Source organism: Podospora pseudopauciseta, chromosome 4 (genome assembly GCF_035222475.1).
Source record: "Podospora pseudopauciseta strain CBS 411.78 chromosome 4, whole genome shotgun sequence".
Lineage (NCBI taxonomy): Eukaryota > Fungi > Ascomycota > Sordariomycetes > Sordariales > Podosporaceae > Podospora > Podospora pseudopauciseta.
The window spans coordinates 2241886-2254657 of NC_085894.1; the positions used below are offsets into that span (position 1 = coordinate 2241886).

The following is a 12772-nucleotide window of genomic DNA, read 5'->3' on the forward strand; positions in this document are numbered from 1 at the left end:
CTTCCCAGTGTGACATCGCTCCCTTTCAGCTTCCCCTCCTTCTCTCCGCCAGCGTAGCTCCATCCCACGTTCACCAACAAACCAGCCTTGTAGGTAACCGACCGATCCGGGGATAGAGGATACGCCGCACAGACCAAAAAATGGTTGAGTGCAACCATCCCATGGCCAGACAAGCCTCACTCCGCCATCCCGCGGGGGTTGCAAACAAGTCCCGAGCAGTTCGAACAGACCCCCTCTTGGCACTGTCAAGCTTAACCTCCTCCCCTCCGAATCTGAAATCGAACATGAAACTCTGCCATGTCCTCCATCATGGGCAAAGCACAACAACAGCATCTCCTTCTTTATCGCCAATTCACCCTCCCCCGCAAGGTTGAAACATGAAGCTGCAGTCAAAGAGTCTAAGCTATCCATTCCCCAGCCATCAGCTCCTTCATCACACCAAGCATTTCCAAGCTTCCGGGAACAGGACGGGGTAAACTTTGACAGTTTTAGTCGAGGTCTAGAGATATCTACAGCAACTGATTGGACACAACGCGCTGAAACCCTATCCCTATCAACTGTTGGCCGAAGCACAATAAGAAGGCTGGCTGAACCTGCCGTGCAGCCGGACATGTCACTGCAAAAAACAGAATGATGGACGCGGTGAGACACGGAGTTCATCCCGCGGGGGTCAGTTCCATGAAATACTTCTTCCCGGGTCTGTCGATCCTTCACTGGTGTTGCATAACATACACAGCTATCACGGCCAAGTCTTCGAAACACCAAACACTGAGCCAATCCTGCCACCGAGAGCAGTCGCAGCCGGGACGTTACTAGTACCCAACTCTGTGATCCCCCACATTTGCGGCACCAGGAGCTCATTCACCCCCCTTCACCACCAAGGACCCAGCACAGTGAACAGTGTTTAGAAGACTTTCGCATTAAGGGGGGTATCAAGCAATCCATTCGTGTCCCATCCGAAGAAACAATTCATTATCCGCATCTTGGCGGAAGCAAGGCTGTTTATTTCACCCTGATCTGGTTTTGGTAGTCCCGTACGCCATTCGTAAGTGCAACAACGCCCAATCGACCTTTTATGCTTCCTTAAACCTTGATGGCGTTGGCAAGAGCCTTCTCGCGCTTGGCGATACGCTGCTGGGCCTTGTAACCCATGATGCCACCACCCCACTTCTTGCGGGCATCCTCGTTCTTCTCGAGGTAACCCTCCTTGATGGCGGAGACGAGTTTGGAGAACTCGTTCTTGTCCTCGGAGCGGACCTCGGTAAGGGCGAGGACGGCAGCGGTCTAAATAGCAGTTAGAAAAGAGTTTGGTGAAAAAGAAACGAAGAAAAAAACATACCTTCTTGTGGACGACAGTGCCGAGTCTGGCCTTGCCCTTGATGATGGCATAGGGGACACCCATCTTGCGGCAGAGGGCGGGGAGGAAGATGACAAGCTCAATGGGGTCGACATCGTTGGGGATGAGGACAAGAGAAGCCTTCTTGTTCTCAATGAGGCCGACGACGTGGTTGAGACCGTACTTGACGGCGTAGGGCTTCTTGGAGACGTCCTCCTTCTTCTTGCCCTCCTTGATGGCGGTGGCCTCCTTGAGGAGACGCTCCTTCTTCTCAACCTTGGTCTCAGGGCGGTACTTGTTGAGGAGCTTGAAAGCCTGGGCGGCGGTGTTCTTGTCGAGAACCTGCTGGAACTGGGCGATCGCAGGGGGGACCTTCAGGCGGAGGTTGAGGATCTTCTTCTGGCGCTGGAGACGGATGTACTCGGGCCACTTGACCATGCGCGAGAGGTTGCGCTTGGGCTGGATGTCCTGGCCGATACCGAAGTTGCGAGAACGCTTCTCAAGGAGAGGGTTCTAAATGCGTGTCAGCGCGTTCAACAGGTTGCGATCGATCAAGAAGACGGGACTAACCTTGGGGGCCTTCTTGCCAGCCTTTCCCTGGGGGAAGGGGGCGGGGGCGGTTCTCTTTCCAGACTTGGGAGGCTATCATTGAGAAGAAGACATCAGCTAATGTTCGACATTGACTGGTGGTCTTCTAGAACTCTAAAGAGCGGACGGGCGAGAGGCGTTCCCAGCCAAACACCACGATCCAGCTCAAGCCATATCATCACCTGCGGTCTTGCGACCAACAGGCGGAAATATCCATGCGACTCGATAAATCGAGCGCAGAATTAATAGCAGTAGCAGGTGCACATCCGAAGATGGCACCGCCATGCCTATATCTCAACCAGCAAATATGCTTACCATTTTGTCGTTGGGCGTTGGCTCTGTACCGGGAGCTTGTCGATGAGAAGAAGTCTGGAGAAAAGAAATTTTGGCGGAGCTTGCAATAGAAAAAGAGGATTGTGGATTGATGAAAAAAGCTCGGGCCACCAGTAGGGTTCAGTGGGGCAGATTGCTGAGAGCCAGTGCGCCAACCAAGTGTGGGGCAGCTGGTGGAAGATCTAGGCTCACCCCACCCGTAGACTGACCTTGGCATCAAGTTCGGGCCTTTGACTCAAGGTTGGAGTGAGAACTTGTAGTATGAGTTTGATACCCCAAGTTCGACATTTACATATTCAGTTCTTGAAGGACTAGTCACTCAATACTAGAGCACAACACTTTAGGAACCCTTCCAGTTCAACAGAAACCAGACAAAGCCCAGCATGGCGCCATCACTATGTGCCATCTGCAAGACCGAAAGGGCATACATCAAGCGACCCAAGAACCATGCAAAGCTCTGCCGAGAGTGCTTCATCAGAGTCTTCGAGGACGAAATCCACCACACCATCACATCATCCAAATTATTCTACCCCGGAGAGAAAGTTGCCATTGGAGCCTCCGGTGGCAAGGATTCGACGGTCTTGGCCTCCGTTCTCAAGACACTCAACGAACGACATGGATACGGACTAGATCTTGTCTTACTGAGCATAGACGAGGGCATCACCGGCTACCGAGATGACTCCCTCCAAACAGTCAAGAACAATGCCGTCCAATACGGCATGCCCCTGACAATAGTCGGATACAAAGAGCTATACGACTGGACCATGGACGAGGTCGTCCAGACCATCGGCAAAAAGGGGAACTGCACTTACTGTGGTGTCTTTCGACGGCAGGCTCTCGACAGGGGCGCAAAGATGTTAGGGATCAAGCATGTTGTCACCGGGCACAATGCAGACGATGTGGCCGAGACGGTCATGATGAACCTGCTGCGCGCGGACCTGTCGCGTCTCTCGCGAAGCACCAGTATTGTGACAGGAGACAACAGGTCTGAGGTGAAGAGAAGCAAGCCACTCAAGTACGCATACGAGAAGGAGATTGTGCTGTATGCCTTCCACAAGAAGCTCGAGTACTTCAGCACCGAGTGTATCTACAGTCCCGAGGCCTTCCGTGGAAGCGCCCGGGGTCTCATCAAGCAGCTGGAAAAAGTACGACCAAGCGCCATCCTGGATATTGTACGAAGTGGAGAGGACATGGCAAGATTGGTGCCCGGAGAGTCACCATCATCTTGTGGGTGCAAAGGACAGAAAGCGCAAGCACCTGTGGCCGCTGCTGTGGAAGAGGACATAGGTGGTTGCGGGTCAACGAACGGCCGCACTCCAGGAGGTGAAATGGCCGCCTTGGATAAACAACTCAGGGAGAACGAAGAGTACGCAGAGCTAGAGGTCGACGTCACAAAGACAATACTCAAGCCAAAGCAAGGAGAGAAGGAGACACAAAAGGAACTACCCATCAGAACTGCCAGTGCTCCATCAAAGGGAGGACGACAGGTTCTAGGACAGTGTAAGCGCTGCGGGTACATGTCAAGCCAGGAGATATGTCAAGCGTGCACGCTCCTGGAGGGGCTGAACAAGAACCGGCCCCAGATACAGATTTAACATTTTGTACACCACCATGGTGTCGAAGAGGATCATGAGAATGAGGTCGTTCGCGGTCTATCATATGTGCGCCCTCTTCTTTCGACACCAGTGCCTTCTTCTTCTTAACGCTGCCTCCATCCTTGTTGATTAGGAGAAGCGTTTCTCGCCCTAGAAATTGTAAGCTTTTTGCGAGAGAGATGATTGTTGAGGAAGCACGTACTCTCCAAGGCTGATTGACTTCGAAGCCTGGCGGGGCTATGGCATTGTCTGTTTGCCCTCGCAAGACTCCTGTAAGTCGTCTGTCGCGGTCCATCACTGCGTTCGTATATTGTTAGTATAGGTTCAAGAGCGGGACCTCTTTGTAGAGAAATATTGCTTCATACTTTGCTGTTGTTAAGAGAAACATGTTAGCTCGAGAACCAAAATCCAGCTAAACAAGGCGAACATACCCTGTCCCAGGTATCAAGGGACCATCTGTGCTTCTTTCCGCCACCGGCGTAGTGTCTGATTCCACTCAGCCCAGCACCAGTCACGCCAAACATCTGCCCCCCCGCCCATCAGCATCTATGATCCTTCCTCATGTTTGGTGGACGCATGAATTCGAGGAGCTCTTACGGCAGTGATGATGACATAGGGAATGAGAGTCTCGAAGGGAACGGGCATCGTGACGGTTGTGCGGCCTGTCAATTGAGTTAGTGATAATGTCACAGCAAATACAAAACAAGGGAGCATACCCGAAGCCTCTGTCCAATCTATGTGGTGGTGGTGTGGTGTCTGTAACTGCGCAACCTCGAAGCGCAAAGCCCAAGGTCCAGGTCTCTCGTCACGGCGATAGCGGTACTTGGACTGGGGCTCTCCCCAATTCCAATTGGCGAAGCTCTGAGTGGATGATTTTACTTTCTTGCCTCAGGCACCTAACCATTCCCTCGAAAGCTCGGACCACCTCTTCAAGGCTGCCAAGCACCAGACCCACCCTCAAATTCACTGACTAATCAGTCCAAACGCAACCTTGCATTGCAGCAAACCAGGGTGGTCCAACTCCAGTAGCCAGCAACCTGAACACTTTCGCGATCAACCCAGGCAAAACTTCGACTCGCTCCAGAACCACATCCACAACCATTGACAGCCAGCAACTGCCATTTTCACGCGTCTCTACCCCAGAGCGTCTCCATAGAAGCCAAAAATAATCATATCCCTGCCGAATTCCACCTTCCTCCGCGCGTTCAACACCCCAAAGCCTTGACCCACGAATCGAACTCAACTTTTTTGTTTTTTGTTTTTGCATGCCTCGCGGCGCGGCGCATATAAAACCGAGATATATTCCCTGCGAGATATCCAGTCGGTAGTGATTGTTCCCCCGAACGATGCGCCGGGTGTTATAGCCGCCGAAGATCGGAATCATCACGCAAAAGATCGAGGTGACCTGGCTGGCTGGCATGCGCCGTGGGTGGTGAATACAACCTGGCGGGTGTGGGCTTCACCGAGATATCTTGTCTAGGGGAAGCAGGAGCCTGAGATCAACCGAGGGGAAAAAATAAGAGACGGGATCATAATGGCCGAGGCTCAGCTCATGCAGGAGCAGCTACAACTGAGCGTCATGCAGTCAGAGCGTGAGGCTGAACTCGCCGCAGATGAGGATGTGATCATGGAGGAGGGTATCAGTGCGGCCGCTTCTCAGAGTCAGATTGACGTCGGGAGTCTGGTGGGTGAGCATTACGAGGATGCGGAGATGGATATGGATGCCGATGGGGAGCCTGACGACGGCGGGGAGGAACACGACGATCACAGCAGTGCCCAACACAGCGACTCGGAGCAGGAAGAGGATGGGGTTTTCGAGGAGGATGCCGAGGAGGAAGACGATAATGAGGTTGTTCCTGCCAGAGGTCGCCAGTCGCGACGAGGGAGCAAGGGGAGGACAACAAGGGATGAGGATGCTGAAGAGGACGAGGACGAGGAAGATGATGAGGGTGTCGGGGCGGTCAAGATCAAGCCTGGCGAGACAGATGATGAGTCGGATAGTGCTCACTCTGTGGATTCTGCCAGTGTCAGTGACAATGACTCTGATGCTGGTGCCGAAGAGGAATGGGAGCCCGCGAATAATGATGAAGCGGAGGAGGATGAGGATGAGACTGACGACGGACACTGCATCTTCTGTAAGCAGAGTGAAGAAAACGATCCGGCAGAAGAGTTTGAGGTGTATTTGGCTTGCACCAGGTGTCAGGACAACGGTTAGTGAACTCCCTGGCTGTGAGTCGTTGTTTGCCATTTACTGACAACCAGTTGTGCAGCTCACCAACAATGTGCCCGTGACAGCAAGGCATTGGATGGCGAAACGAGTAGGTGGTCTACGAATACATCGTGTAGGACCGTGCTGACAACAGCTGCAGGTACTGAGAGCTGGAAGTGTCCCAAGTGCGCAGACACTGAATCAGAATCCGACGCCCACAACGAAGAAGATGTCGAGATGGATGGCATCACTGACACCAGTGCTCCTCCATCTGCCCGGCGTGCACATGCGCCAAAACTAGCGAGGGACCTGCTTCCGTCACAAAAGGGCGCTGTCAAGCCGGAATCACACTCTGTCTTCAACCAACTCGTCCTCGACGAGGATCCTATGGATGGATCGCGCGTGCTTAGAAAGCGGAAAACATCATCGATCGAGCCTGACGAGCACGTTATGGCCCTGCGAAAGAGGCGTCGGACAACAACAGAGGAGGCGAGCAACGAGGAAGCCTCAGCCGGCAGGGAAGGATCATCTAGACCAGTGTCCCGATCTTTACGGCTCAAGATTTTACAGAGCTCCGGTCCTGCTTCTGTCACGAAGAAGACACGGAACAGCATCATCGTCAAGATGCGCGTGAATGCGGTGGAACTCGCTCGGATCTCATCTGAAAAGCCCAAGGGCATTAAGAAACGACCTAATAGATCTAATAGGTCGGGGAGATCGGGAAGATCGGCAAGGCGACCATCTAGAAATGACGGGCCTCGCGGTGCTGGGGCGGTCCAAGTCCCAATAGCCACTCCGTTTACTAGCACGAGCTACTCTCAGCCATTTTACTCTTTCTACGATAGGGAGACGGACGAGCTAAAGGGCAAACCATATGGTGGCATCTTGACCGAACCCGAAGCCGACACGTCCAAAACGATGCCGGCACCCGAAGACCGACGTCGCTTCGACGAGGCAAAGCAAAAGGCCGAAGAAGAATGGAGACAGAGGCTGCTGCAGGTGCAAGCCGAGACTGAAGTGCCGAGCAAAAAGTCTAAGAAGGCGTCGGGCCCGGCCAGCCAGATCGAGTGCATCCAGTTTGGAGGCTGGGAGATCGACACGTGGTACGCGGCGCCGTATCCCGAGGAGTACAGCAGGAACCGGATTCTTTACATTTGTCAGTTTTGCCTCAAGTACATGAACTCAGACTATGTCACCTCGAGGCACAAGCTCAAGTGTCCGGCGAAGCACCCTCCTGGGGATGAGATTTACCGGCACGGGTCAATTTCAGTCTTTGAGGTTGATGGACGCAAGAATCCGGTTTACTGCCAAAACCTCTGCCTGCTCGCCAAGCTGTTTTTGGGATCCAAGACGCTTTATTACGACGTGGAGCCGTTTTTGTTTTATGTCCTCTGCGAGTATGATGATTTGGGGTATCATTTTGTGGGATACTTTTCAAAGGAGAAGCGGGCAAGCAGTCAGAACAATGTTTCTTGCATTCTGACGCTGCCGATTCACCAGCGGAAGGGGTATGGGAATTTGCTGATTGACTTTTCGTATCTTTTGACGAGGGTTGAGCAGAAGACGGGGTCGCCGGAGAAGCCGCTTTCGGACATGGGGTTGGTGTCGTATAGGAATTATTGGAGGTTGATCATGTGCAAGTATTTTGTGCAGCAGCGGGGGGAGAAGGGGTTGAGCATCAAGAAGATTTCGGATGATACAGGGCTGACGGCGGATGATGTTGTTTCGGCGTTGGAGGGGTTGAGGTGTTTAGTTAAGGATCCGGTGACGGGGCTTTATGCGTTTAGAGTTGATTTGGGGTTTTGTAGGGAGTATGTGGAGAAGTGGGAGGGGAAGGGGTATGTGCAGTTGAACGAGAAGGCGCTGACTTGGACGCCGTATGTGATGGGGAGGAGCAATGCGACGAATTTTGAGCTGGGGCCGGCGTTGACGGCTATTGCGCCGAGGGAGGAGGAGGAGGATCACCAGGGGCAGAAACCGATTGTTGCTGGGGACGGTTTGGTCAATGGGAGTGGGTCGTTTACTACGCAGTCGGAAGGTGGGGCGGGACAAGATGTCAAGCCGCCGCCGGTTGAAGGTCATGTTCTTGAGTCTACGGAGTCGTCGACGGGGGAGTCGAATGGTTCCGCCGAGGTCAAGCCTGCGGAAGATGCAAACGGGGAGTTGGAGGATGAACCGCAAACCGAAGATAACAAGAACTTCCCTGGCTACTACGACGAGAACCCCCAACAGGCCGAAGCCGATGTGGAAGAAGGCCCGCAACAAGAGCAAGACCCCAAACCCAAACAAGATCCTAGCGATTGGATGTCCCAATACATTGGCATTCCTCCCTCTCGATTCGAAGTCGTCCCACCGCTTAACCCCAGACGAACAGACCGTTCTAGAGCTGTGGTCTCCCGGCCCCCGGTTGTCAGGACGGCAAGCAGCGCTGCGAGGCCAAGGCCAAAACGGTCAGGGGGAAGTGCGAGACGTCCTGCTGCTGCTAGGCCGAGGGCTAGCTCGAGTGCGAACAATAAGAGGAAGCCGGGTGGTACGGGCAGGGGGCCGGGAAGGTGGCCCAAGGGGACGAAGAAGAGTGATTATGGGAATGCGGATAGTGGGCCGGGGTTGCCGCCGGGGTGGATTGCGGAGCGGCAGAAGGAGGGTGGGGAGGGGGTGATGGATACGGTGCAGGTGCAGAGTCCTGGGGGGAAGGGGAAAGAGGGGATCGATTTGGTGATGAGTGATGTGGTGGTTGATGGGGGGGCGGGGGAAGGGGAGGAGTGATGGGAGGGGGGTTAAGGATTGGTATTATTTGGGAAGGGTAAGGGCAGGGGAGGGATGGGGGTTATTGATACCACGGCGTTTTTTTGTTTGAAGCGAGGGAATATTATTATTATATATTTGGTGTTTGGGTTCGTTTTCTTTTTCAGGAGGGGGGGTGGAAGGAAGGCCTGTGTGCGTGAGTATTGCTTTGAACTATTTACACAATTGTACTTTTAACCACTTTTGTTCGAGGGTTGTGTGGTAGAGGTTCTTTTCTTAAAAGATATTTGAGGAAGCTGAAAGGTTGTGAACAGCAGGTTAGACAAGAGCGTTTGAACAAGAATAATGGCTGTCCACTACATAGATGTGTCCCAGGTACCTGCCCTCCACGACGTGGCCATGCCAGGATCACAGATCGTGTGGCATTCGAGATAGCAACATTTACGTCATGGCCGTCCACCTTCAGGTGGTTCCTCTATGATGTGCTGCCCAGAGTAGTCTAGCGCAGGCTGGAGGCTTTCTCGAATGTCTTGGCATGCTTCAACACTGCAGCAGCCGCCACTTGCACTTGAAGCCTTTTTTGTTGTTGTCAACTGCCTGTCAGCTTCATATAGAGTTTTGTTGGAGGCAGAAAGGTCCGAGTTAAGGTCTGATGAAGATCCGCTGAGGGTTTGTCCAGATTTTCCGAGGCGCAAAGGTTGGCGTTGAACTTGTGTTATGCTGGAATCTCGGTAAATGGCCGACAGATCTCCTGTATATCCACTCTGTTGTCATCTCTCCAATCTAGAAATTGGAAAGCGCGAGATACAATTTCATCTTTTCTCATCTTTTCCTTGTGCCGCTGATGATTGTTTGAAGTTGGCAGAGGATACAGTGCCAATTTGCAATTGAGTTTCCAGGTAGTCAGTGGCTTTTTTTTCCTTTTTTCTTTTCTATTTTTTTTTTTTTTGGAGCAGTTGGAACAAGCTCCTCCCCCTCTTCACGTCAAGTCTCACACACCACACGCAGCTCCAACCACCGAGCGCGCGCCACTCCCAACATACGGTACCTATCCTACCTAGACAGTGCGAATCAGGGGCTGAAGAAGAAGGCGAAAAAGCTTAACGTGGGTTGCACGATTACTTGTTGCTACCGACACGATCGCAGGTCCCTACTGTCTCCTATCATCGCAGCGTACCAACTGACGCTCTTCGCCTTACCAAGACCTACTATCCCCTGAACTTGGAAGGTTGGTGGCGCGTCCTTTTAGAGGTTACTGCTCACACAATCGGCTGCCAAGCTCCCGTCGGCACCACCCAGCATCCCTCCCCCGGCCGGCGACACGCACCACCCACTGCTTGCTGTTACTTACCACCACCACTTCTCAGTTTCCTAGCTTTCTTCCCTCTGCGACATTACCGGCCTCCCACTCTGTCGACATCCGCTACCGCCGGGTCTTCTTCTTCACACACCGACGCCCAACATGTCGAAAGTCATTCGCAGCGTCAAGAATGTCACCAAGGGTTATTCCAGCGTCCAGGTCAAGGTGCGCGAAGGTGGGTTCCCTCTTCCCTCGTCAACGTCGTCCCAAACTGCGCCGTATCATGCGCGCAAATCGAACCCGGCCCGTTAACTAATCTTCCGGCAATGCAGCGACCAGCAATGACCCATGGGGACCGACAGGAACACAGATGAGCGAGATCGCTCAGTTGACGTACAATTCGTGAGTGCATACGCAACCTCACCGGTGCCGGCCGCTGGCTGTGCTAGCACAAGGTGTCTCCAACCACCCACTTTTGCTGACACAACCCCCGACAGGTCGACCGAGTTTTACGAAATTATGGACATGCTCGACAAGCGGCTCAATGATAAGGGCAAGAACTGGCGACACGTGCTCAAGGCGCTCAAGGTTATGGACTATTGCCTGCACGAGGGCTCCGAGCTGGTTGTGACGTGGGCCAAGCAGAATATCTTTATCATCAAGACGCTGCGCGAGTTTATCTACATTGATGAGGAGGGCAAGGATGTAGGAGCGAATGGTGGGTGGCTTTGGAAATGTTTCTGTCGTTTTTGCCGGGGATGGGTTGGCTGACTGACTTTGATTTTGGATAGTTCGCATTGCCGCAAAGGAGCTGTCTGCGCTGATCGCTGACGAGGAGAGACTGAGAGCCGAGCGAGCCGATAGGAGGATCTGGAAGTCTCGTGTCAATGGCCTCGAGGAATACGCCCCCCAGCAGAGCAGGGAAGAGCGGCAACCCCGCCGCGAGCGACGACAGCCGACCGATGAGGAGGACACCGAGTACAGGCTGGCGATCGAGGCCAGCAAGGCCCAAGAGGAGGAGGATAGGAAAAAGCGCGAGAGCCGGAACGTGGATGAGGACGATGACGATCTGGCCAAGGCGATCAAGCTCAGCAAGGAGGAAGAGGAAAGACGGCGACGGGAACTGGAGTCGACCAATGCTGCCGCTCTGTTTGATGACGCACCGACGCCAACGGCTCAGCCTCAGTTCACCGGGTTCAACCAGGGCTATCAGCAGGGGAGCGCGGTTGACTTTTTTGCCAACCCGATTGATCAAAGCCAGATGCAGATGCAGCCAACGGGCTATGTACAGAACGCGTTTACCGGGTACGGGGTTCAGCAGCCGCAGCCAACTGGCTATCAGAATGGCTTCCAGAACGGGTTTGGCCAGCAGCCAAATGCTTTTGACCCGTACGGTCAACAACAGCAGCAACAGCAGGCTTTCCAGCCCCAGCCGACGGGTTACAACCCTTACCTTCAGCAGCAACAGCAGCAGCCGTTCCAGCAGCAGCAAACATCCCAGCAGTTCCTGACACCACAGGTTCAAGAGAACACTCTCCAACCAGGTAGCAATAACCCCTGGGCCAGCAACCACAGCACCGGTCTTCAGGCCATGAAGCCCACGCCCACAGGTTCAAACAACCCCTTTGCCCAGCGACCATCCTCCGCATTCAAGGCCACCTCCTCGCTGGGTAGCCTCCCAGAGCAAAAGACGCTCTCAACCTTTAGCTCCTTCACATCGCAGCCAGCATCGCAGTCCCAGCCTCAGTTCCAGTCTCAGCCCTCGTTCCAACTGCAGCCACCTCAGCAGCAGCAGCAGCAGCAGCCCCAGAGGGAGATGACGGAGCACGAGGCGAGACTGAACGCGCTATTGAGTACGGGCGAGGGTTTGGATACGTTTGGTAACACGGGTAACCTGAGGATTCCGGCGCAGCATACGGCTCCGGGGGTGTTTGTTAACAGTGCGGGGGCTGGGTTGGGAAGGATGACGGCTGATCAGACGGGGAGTAATCCGTTCTTGAGGCAGCAGTTCACGGGGATGCCGACGGTTAGTTATGGTGGTGGGGGACAGCAGCAGCAGACGGGGCCTGGGGCGTTTGGTGGGGTGGGGGGAGGGGCGAACAACCCTTTTGCGCAGAGGAGTGGAGGACAGCAACAGCAGCAGGGGGATTTGATTCAGTTTTAAGGGTGGTGAAGAGGGGGTAGAAGGGAAAGAATGAAGAGTCTGAAGAGTGAGGATGATGAGAGAGAAGCAAGGGGAGGGTGGAGTAATTGGGGTGGGGGGCGGTTGAGTATAGTTTCGATGGGGACGGTATTTGTTAGGTTGGTTTTGGTGGGTTTGAGGGAACAGAAAAGAGGAGTGGGAAAGGGGTAGGGTAGGGGTTGGAAGAAAGAAGTTTGAGAGTTGTGGATGTTTGATGTGGATGTTGACGTGGTGAAGTGGTGGTGGTGGTGATGGGTGGTAGTGGTGATGGGTGGATTGATTTACTTAGGCAACCTATTTTTTTTGTCCTTTTCTTTTTCTTCTTCTTCTATCATTCGGAACATTGAGCTTCAGATTTTGAGTGTTTGTGTGATACAAATGGTGGTGTTTTTGTGTCTTGTGTGAAGTTTATCGTGATGTAAAGGTATAGGCAGGTAGGTCAAAAGTCCATGTTAGAAAGTTTGGTTGGACGGCTCTGTTGTGT

At 53.5% G+C, this 12772-nt stretch overlaps 5 protein-coding genes across 5 annotated transcripts; 3 read left to right on the plus strand and 2 right to left on the minus strand.

Moving 5' to 3' along the window:
• Positions 1 to 907: 907 nt before the first annotated feature.
• rpl8 (60S ribosomal protein L8) lies at positions 908 to 2428 on the minus strand. Its single transcript, XM_062912534.1, has 4 exons — positions 2240 to 2428; positions 1907 to 1978; positions 1340 to 1849; positions 908 to 1284 (listed from the first exon to the last, which is right to left on the minus strand). The coding sequence occupies exons 1-4, from the start codon at positions 2240 to 2242 to the stop codon at positions 1084 to 1086; spliced, it is 786 nt and encodes a 261-aa protein (XP_062765814.1). The 5' UTR covers positions 2243 to 2428; the 3' UTR covers positions 908 to 1083.
• A 212-nt stretch (positions 2429 to 2640) lies between these two features.
• CTU1 (cytosolic thiouridylase subunit Ctu1) lies at positions 2641 to 3852 on the plus strand (the record flags this gene model as incomplete). The annotated part of the gene is made up of 1 exon (XM_062905919.1): positions 2641 to 3852. The coding sequence occupies one exon, from the start codon at positions 2641 to 2643 to the stop codon at positions 3850 to 3852; it is 1212 nt and encodes a 403-aa protein (XP_062765815.1).
• On the minus strand, positions 3594 to 4772 carry QC763_0066750 (uncharacterized protein). The gene is made up of 5 exons (XM_062905920.1): positions 4569 to 4772; positions 4450 to 4514; positions 4284 to 4376; positions 4055 to 4154; positions 3594 to 4002 (listed from the first exon to the last, which is right to left on the minus strand). The coding sequence occupies exons 2-5, from the start codon at positions 4495 to 4497 to the stop codon at positions 3707 to 3709; spliced, it is 537 nt and encodes a 178-aa protein (XP_062765816.1). The 5' UTR covers positions 4498 to 4514; positions 4569 to 4772; the 3' UTR covers positions 3594 to 3706.
• SAS3 (Histone acetyltransferase) lies at positions 4719 to 8827 on the plus strand (the record flags this gene model as incomplete). Its single annotated transcript, XM_062912533.1, has 2 exons — positions 4719 to 6062; positions 6123 to 8827. Exons 1-2 carry the CDS (start codon positions 5387 to 5389, stop codon positions 8825 to 8827), a joined length of 3381 nt encoding a protein of 1126 aa, XP_062765817.1. The 5' UTR covers positions 4719 to 5386.
• A 658-nt stretch (positions 8828 to 9485) lies between these two features.
• On the plus strand, positions 9486 to 12695 carry QC763_409040 (uncharacterized protein). The gene is given in 5 exon segments (XM_062912532.1): positions 9486 to 10341; positions 10439 to 10508; positions 10604 to 10824; positions 10898 to 12543; positions 12551 to 12695. Coding segments are annotated over 4 exon segments (1737 nt in total). The 5' UTR covers positions 9486 to 10268; the 3' UTR covers positions 12271 to 12543; positions 12551 to 12695.
• Positions 12696 to 12772: the final 77 nt, after the last annotated feature.

What these genes read in the sequence shown, in the direction of transcription:
- rpl8 (XM_062912534.1), bottom strand. An exon ending in CTGGCAAGAAGGCCCCCAAG is followed by an intron (nt 1,850 to 1,906) that starts GTTAGTCCCGTC and finishes ACACGCATTTAG; the next exon opens with AACCCTCTCCTTGAGAAGCG. An exon ending in GCACTGTCGTCCACAAGAAG is followed by an intron (nt 1,285 to 1,339) that starts GTATGTTTTTTT and finishes ACTGCTATTTAG; the next exon opens with ACCGCTGCCGTCCTCGCCCT.
- QC763_0066750 (XM_062905920.1), bottom strand. Translation starts at nt 4,497, where the DNA reads ATGCCCGTTCCCTTCGAGACTCTCATTCCCTATGTCATCATCACTGCC. An exon ending in CCTATGTCATCATCACTGCC is followed by an intron (nt 4,377 to 4,449) that starts GTAAGAGCTCCT and finishes GCGGGGGGGCAG; the next exon opens with ATGTTTGGCGTGACTGGTGC. An exon ending in AAGTCAATCAGCCTTGGAGA is followed by an intron (nt 4,003 to 4,054) that starts GTACGTGCTTCC and finishes TACAATTTCTAG; the next exon opens with GGCGAGAAACGCTTCTCCTA.